Here is a 7018-nt window from a genome sequence, read left to right as displayed (position 1 = left end):
ACATAGCATGTATTTAGGCGCCTGGTGTTAGCAGACGCGCCTAAACACTAAATATTTTAACAAAACATAACATAACAATTCAACGTAACATAACGTAACGTAACATTAGATAACATAACATAACATATAACTTAAAATTTGCTATTTTAATTTCTTGCAAAAGTTCAAAGACGCGACACTTTTTGTTTAAAATTACTAATAAAATGTTTTTAATCATTTTGTCAACAATCTCGTTCTCAATTTTTAATTGAAATATAAATTAAATTTGTATGTAAGTTCATTCGAGTGTGAATTTTATCTGTTTTTTTCATATTATTTGTATATATATGTTCATATGTATATGCATTAGGGTGGTAAAAAAAAATAAATAAAATCGAACTGCTCCCTAGGATTGTTCTATACCGAAAAAATATACCCCTGTTTTTTTTTTACTTTGAAATCAAAAAATATTTCGAGCTCGCTCAAAGCGCTTAAAGTTTTCCATATATGTTGAATGGTAAATAAATATGCATTCTTGAAAATGGTATAGAATTCTTGAAAATCAATATTTTTCTATGTCTGTTTCTCTTCAGAGACTTCCAGTTATATTACCCAATTGTTTATTTAACCATTTTTTAATATTAACTATTTTTTATAGGTCCCCCCAAACCCACAAAAATGCAGGCATAAAACATCGTTAAAATAAACAACTGAGTATTCCGATTGAAAAATATTGATTGCCAAGAATTCTATACCATTTCTATGAAAAAATTGTTTTTTCTCATATAAAATAAGTACATGGAAAACTTTTGGCGCTTTGAGTGACCTCTTAATATTTTTTGATTTCAAAATAAAAAAAGGGATATTTTTTAGTATGGAAAAATCCTAGGGGGTGACTTTACTTTTTTTTGGACCACCCTAAGGTGTATACTTTAAAATATTTTGTAACATGCATCGAATTATACATAGATATTACTTAATTGCATTACAATATTTATTTTATTTTTTATCATTAACACTTCGGGAAACGTGTCGTACACGCTCGAATGTCATTGTAGTGTGCTTGAACTTTCAAAGCAATTGTCGATGTGGGAGTGTAAATAGTACATGTACTAATTAAATTTTGTAGCGCCCTGAAGCAAATACAACATAAATAAATTTTTCCACTTAAATACATTACATATGTATGTATGTATGTATGTGTGTATATTCCATAATGTCAATTTACAGTTTTTAAAACTTACTCCACTGTAGGGCTGTGCGATTATTCGATTACTCGAGCAAGTTGGTTAATCAATTATTCGGTTAATCAATTACTCGAGTAATCAAGATTTTGATTACTCAAAACGATGATTAATCGAGTTACTTGAAATATGATTACTCTAAAAAAATAATTTTGCTCGTTAATAGAGTTTGCTTTGGAAAAAGCTTATTTTCTTTTTTACATTCTGTATATGAAAAAAATTGTTTGCTTTAATTTTTGAAAACAGAAACATTGTTTTCAAAGTATCAAGGAACTTTAACTACTTATACATATGTAAAGAGTTGAAATGTTGATTACTCATTTTACTCGAAATGTTGATTAATCATAAAGCATTTTACTCAAATATTTTTGTTTTTGGTTAATCAAAAATCTTGATTACTCGAGTAACTGAACTTTTGAGTAATCATAATTTCCAATTAATCGAATAATTGAGTTATTTACTTTATGATTAATTAAAATTTTGAGTAATCAATTAATCGCACAGCCCTACTCCACTGCTTAAATACATATGTACATTTGAATATGGTAATGAAAACAAAACTTTTTGTTTAAATCGAATGAATTATTTAAACAAATGAAAACTATAAGGATAATAAGGGCCCTTGTCGTAGTGTTTAAACAAGTGCAAAAGTTTTGTTAACTTCAATACTTATGTATTTACAAGTATGTTTGTATGTATTTTGTTGGCTTCTATCTGACTCAAAACTCTGACCCCAATTAATTAGCCGAGTAAGATTTTTTTCCACGGTTCATGGTCGTTGCCATTTAACTCGCCTAACGAAAATTATTTGTATGGCACAGAGTTGGGCATTATTCGAATAAATTGTTATTTAGATAATTATTCGAATAAAATTTTATCCGTAAAATAATTATTCGCAGATAACTTATTCACGAATAATTTATTCGTTATTTTATTGCTTGCGAATAATTTATTCGTTATTTTATTCGTTATTTTAAATAATGAATAAAAACTCATTTTTAACACATTGAGCCACCTTTTAATTTTATTTCTATTTTCAAGGATTGTGAGTTAGCTGAATTCTGTTTACTATTTTCTCAAGAATACTAGCCCATTCCCTCTGGTTTCGCGGCCCCTGATAAGATTTTTTGCGTTGGCCAATGCAAGAATAGCGTTGAAAACCAAATATGGGTAAAGTAAAAATTCTTAATTTAGGTTGAACAACTAAAGAGCAGAACCCTTCTCACACATATTTCTGCCAAAAAAATAGCGCTCTGATGCTATATGCAAGAAAAAATTCCTTTCAATGTCATGTGCTTTACCGATGGTCTTATTTCCACTTGTGAGATCTTTTTTAAGCGTGCGTAATCTTCTTCTATGATCTTGCAACTACAACATTGGTCCGATGCGTCAACCTCTAGTCTTATGTCATGTAGGCCAACAAAAGTCCTTATAAGGAAGCTGAAGAGCACAGATGTGCGTTTTCTATTATAGGAGAGCCAAAAATCCTCGATGTAAAATTTGATCATTGATATACCAACAGTGGTCTTTCTTGGAAGGATGTGGTCGAAACTTTCCTTGCTGATTCGCCACTTTTAAAATATCCAAGAGCTGGTTTCCTTGACTGCCATCCCTAAATTGGCGCGTCAAGCGCCAAGCAACTGTCAAAAATCCTCATGCCCATACAATTTGTATGAAGCATCCCACAATAACGCGGCGCTTACGCCGAGCAAATGGAATTTTCATTTTTGACAGGGCGTTACGTGTTGAAGTTGGATGCAGAAGACGGAAAGAAAGAGAAAGGACAAACAAGTGAAAGAGGAAACGAGAATAAAAACGAGAGGACCTGAGAAAACGTCAAAAATTACGACGCGTTGATTTGGGGATAGCGCGCGCTGACACTCGTTGACAATGGATAACGTAACGCTTAGCGCTCCAATTTAGGGACGGCAGTGAGTCTTACTGCTGCAGCAATGGCCGCCCGAGCAATTTCATCAAGCGGAGGTAGATGCAAGGTCGCATTTAGGGTGTATGACGACGTGAGACATCGTAAATTCGTATAATATAAACATAAAAAACAAAGTAGTCCAGACATATGGGGTTTCTAATGATTTCGACTGCAGCACCATTATGAATTGCAACCTGATTGTACAATAAATAGATGGAATAACCTCCGAAAATTTGATTTATATCTATCCAGGGGTTTGAGCTAAATCGTAACAAAAACGGTTATCATTTTATACATAAATATATGTACATATCTATATACATAAATTACTTGTTTTGTTATTATTTTATTCGTTATTCGAATAATTAATGAAGATAATAGTTATTCGAATAACGAATAAAATAATTTATCCGTCATTCGAATAATTTTTTTTTGAATAAACAAAATTATTTATTATTTACGAATAACAAGAAACACAATTTATTCATTTGTTATTCCTCATTCGAATAAATTTTGCCCAACTCTGGTATGGCAAACTCTGAGTTAATGAGTAGTGTTAACGTTTAACTCCTAAATGGCCCATAAACTCGAGCTAATGGCTCAACATGAACATAGTATTAGCGATCTTTCTGCTCATTTTTATGGTAGAAACATTTACTAGTAAAAACTATTAATAATTATTGGTAACAATCCGTACGAGGACACACTTAGCGCAGAGATTTCTATAGCTGAAATTAATTAAGAACGCAGAACGTATACTTAAACGCAGTCTGTATACGCAGAATTTCGTCAATTACTAGAGTTCTCAGCGTTGCTTACTACAGTGTTGCCACTCATCAATGCCTTTTCATAAACTTACCTTTTCAACTACAGTTTTTCGTGCTATAATAGATCGTAGCTAAATATTAGCTACTTAGTTTTCAACAAAAAACCCTATTCAGTAGTAAATTTCAAATATTTTAAACGTAATTTGAATAGGAAGTTATAAATTTTTTACCATCGGCAAAACTGACGAAGTGGCAACCATCTATAGAAGGAAGAAATCAGCTGACACGGAAAAATCTAAAGGCCCGTCCACATACAACTTTGGCGTTGCGTTGGCGCTGGCGTCGCTTTGACAGCGGCGCGCGTAACGCCCGTGCTTGCTACAATGAACGCTTAGCACAGAATACTTTGGTCACTAAATTGACATACTAGCGGCTGATAAATCAAAATTTTTACATCAATAATTGCATTAAAAACTATATTTCTTGCCCGCATTTGATTAAAAATAAAAATTAAATCACATAATTTTGATTATTTAGAACAGCTGACGAACGACGCGCGCGAAAAGTTGAGAGTTGGCCATCTTTCTGCGTTGTGTTGGCGTTGGCGTTGCCCAACTTTGGTTATATGGAGACTTTCATATAAATGCATGTATTCATAGTCAGCTGTCGAAGCGACGCCAACGCCAACGCAACGCCAAAGTTGTATGTAAACGGGCCTTAAATTCCGCAGATTTCTGCGCTACGGGCTACAACTACAGAAAAATTCTGCGGTGTTGAGTTTTCATTTACATGGCGCTCTGGTAAGACAGATCGTGTCAGCTGACTCGGTTTTACTTACCGGTAGGTTTACGTTCTTGACTAATTTCAGCTTATCAGTGCTGCCGCTGTCACTTCAATTTGGAAGCCCTCACTTCGTCACTTCATTTCACTTTATTTAATTCACTTTCCACATATTATATTTATCTTCAAAATAAATAAAAAATGCTTTGAAATAAATGATTTATATAACTAAAATCAACAAACTTTTGCTAAAATCCTTGTAATGATAAGTATGGCAGAGTAACTTTTCGCAAAAAGCTACTAAAAAGGCGCCTAATAAATCTTCAATCTGGCATCGGTTATTTGGAAGAAGTCATTTTGATTTTCATTTTCACATGTACAGATGTACAGTTTCATAATTATTTAGTAAATATTAAACGAAAATAACAATCTTATTTTACAGTAATTATAATACAATTTTACAGCAAAAAGGAAACATTTAAGTGAACCTGGTGATCCCATTGTTGCTGTTAATCGGTAATCGATTAATTATATTTTAGCGTTAGTTTCATCAGTTAACTGTAATTTTAGATTTTCTTTCCTCAGCGTTTGAGACATTGTGATTTTAAAGATATTCCAGCACTAAATTCGTACAGGAACACAATAAATTATAAATTGATAAAGGTTAAATATTAATATTATTGTGATAAAAATATTATCAATTAAACAATCAGCTGATAAATCACCTAATCGAAAAATCCTTCAACCCTAATTATGCTTGAAAGTCGTCACTTCGGTAATCACCACGATTGAGAGAATACAAAGGTTGCGCCGATCTCGGACCGCTATTCTTCTCTTAACGAATTTGACAGAATCGTTGTTTGCATGACGTCACACTGGTGCAACATGTTTACGTTTTCCTTGCAACATTTTTTCTTCTTCTTCCATTCTTGCTCACGTTTTGGCATTTCTCTCTCGCAATTGCACCAGTGTGACGTCACACAAAAGTTATTCTCAAAAATCCTCTCTGATCGGCGCAATCTTGTATTCTATCATTCTTGGGTAATCACTTCACTTTGCCATCCAAGTCACTTCGAAACGCTTCACTTTTAGGTGTTTTCACTACGCTCGAAAATTTTAAACGGCAGCACTGATTTCTATGATGACGTCCCACAAACAGCTGATGCTGTCAAACTCGCCAAAAACAAAAACACTGCTGATGGCGTCTCTCTACATTGTGGATCGCGCAGCATTAACTCAAACAATTGGCAACACTGCGGCAACATTAAAATAAAATACTGCGTTGTATGCAGCAAAGTTGCTAAATTTATAAAAAATAAAATGAAGGAGGCAAAAAGTTTCTTGGATAATCAACAAATGGATGAGTAAGTTATGCTATAATAACGACTTCATACATATGCACATATGTATTTATTATTTATTTCTTTTAATAGCTGTCTTCATGACAAAACTGCGAATGAACTAAAACTTTTAGTAAAAACTCGGCTTGCTATGGAAGATCAATTCAATGAAGGCCGGAAAAAGAAATCAGTACTTTGGGGTGAAGTGCTCAAGGAAATTAAGGAACAAATTCCAACATTTAAATTGACGAAAGATGAAGTTATACGCAAGTTTTTGAATCTTTCTACCACTTACAAGCGGATAAAGGATCGAATTATGTCAAAAGGACGAACTTCAAGTTCCTGGGAATTTTTCGATGATTTTGATGAGGTTTACGGCACGCGATACTCGATAAATACCAAAAAGGACTTGACAGAGCCGACCTTAGAACATGCAACAGATGAAGAAGAAAACATTGTAGAAGTGAAACCAGCACGGTGTTCAAAGTGCAAGAAACGCAAGAGTGATGCGGCGGCTGATTTCCTTGGATTTTTAAAAGAGCAAGCAAACCGAGAACAAGCTCGTCATGATGAAGTAATGGAAATTGAACGTAAAAAGTTACGTTTGGAAGAGGAACGAATGAAGGTGTTTGGTGATCTCAAAGATATTTTGAAGAGTTCATTGAAAAATAAGCGTATTTGAATTACTTTAGTTTACCCGCCATAAATGATGTAAGTAAATACATACACATAGTTGTATGTATATGGAAAGACTAAATTTTCTAAATTTTTCTAAAAATTCTGTGTATGTTTTAACTATGCATAATTTTATTTAGTTTCTCATTCATATCCAGTAGTTCAAATTATCATTTATTTTAATAAATCAGTTTATTGAAATCCTCTTATTTAACATGTCGGTTGACACCAAAAATAAACAATGAAATATAAATGCACTTTGAAGCAAGTGAATGATTTTCATATATAAGAACACTCATTTAGATA

General features: G+C 32.9%; 2 protein-coding genes across 2 annotated transcripts in view; one reads left to right on the top strand and one right to left on the bottom strand.

Annotated features, from left to right (window-relative positions):
* The window catches only part of LOC118744797 (proton-coupled amino acid transporter-like protein CG1139), a gene marked incomplete in the record, with an annotated part of 239955 nt that overhangs the window by 60699 nt on the left and 172238 nt on the right, over positions 1-7018 (bottom strand).
* LOC118744802 lies at positions 5934-6757 on the top strand. The gene is made up of 2 exons (XM_036478146.1): positions 5934-6061; positions 6131-6757. The coding sequence occupies exons 1-2, from the start codon at positions 6018-6020 to the stop codon at positions 6717-6719; spliced, it is 633 nt and encodes a 210-aa protein (XP_036334039.1). The 5' UTR covers positions 5934-6017; the 3' UTR covers positions 6720-6757.

The sequence above is a fragment of the Rhagoletis pomonella genome, unplaced genomic scaffold (assembly GCF_013731165.1).
Source record: "Rhagoletis pomonella isolate Grant_MI unplaced genomic scaffold, Rhpom_1.0 Rhpom_scaffold_00008, whole genome shotgun sequence".
Taxonomy (NCBI): domain Eukaryota; kingdom Metazoa; phylum Arthropoda; class Insecta; order Diptera; family Tephritidae; genus Rhagoletis; species Rhagoletis pomonella.
The sequence above is the reverse complement of the archived record's forward strand: the minus strand, read 5'-3'. Positions and strand labels throughout refer to the sequence as shown.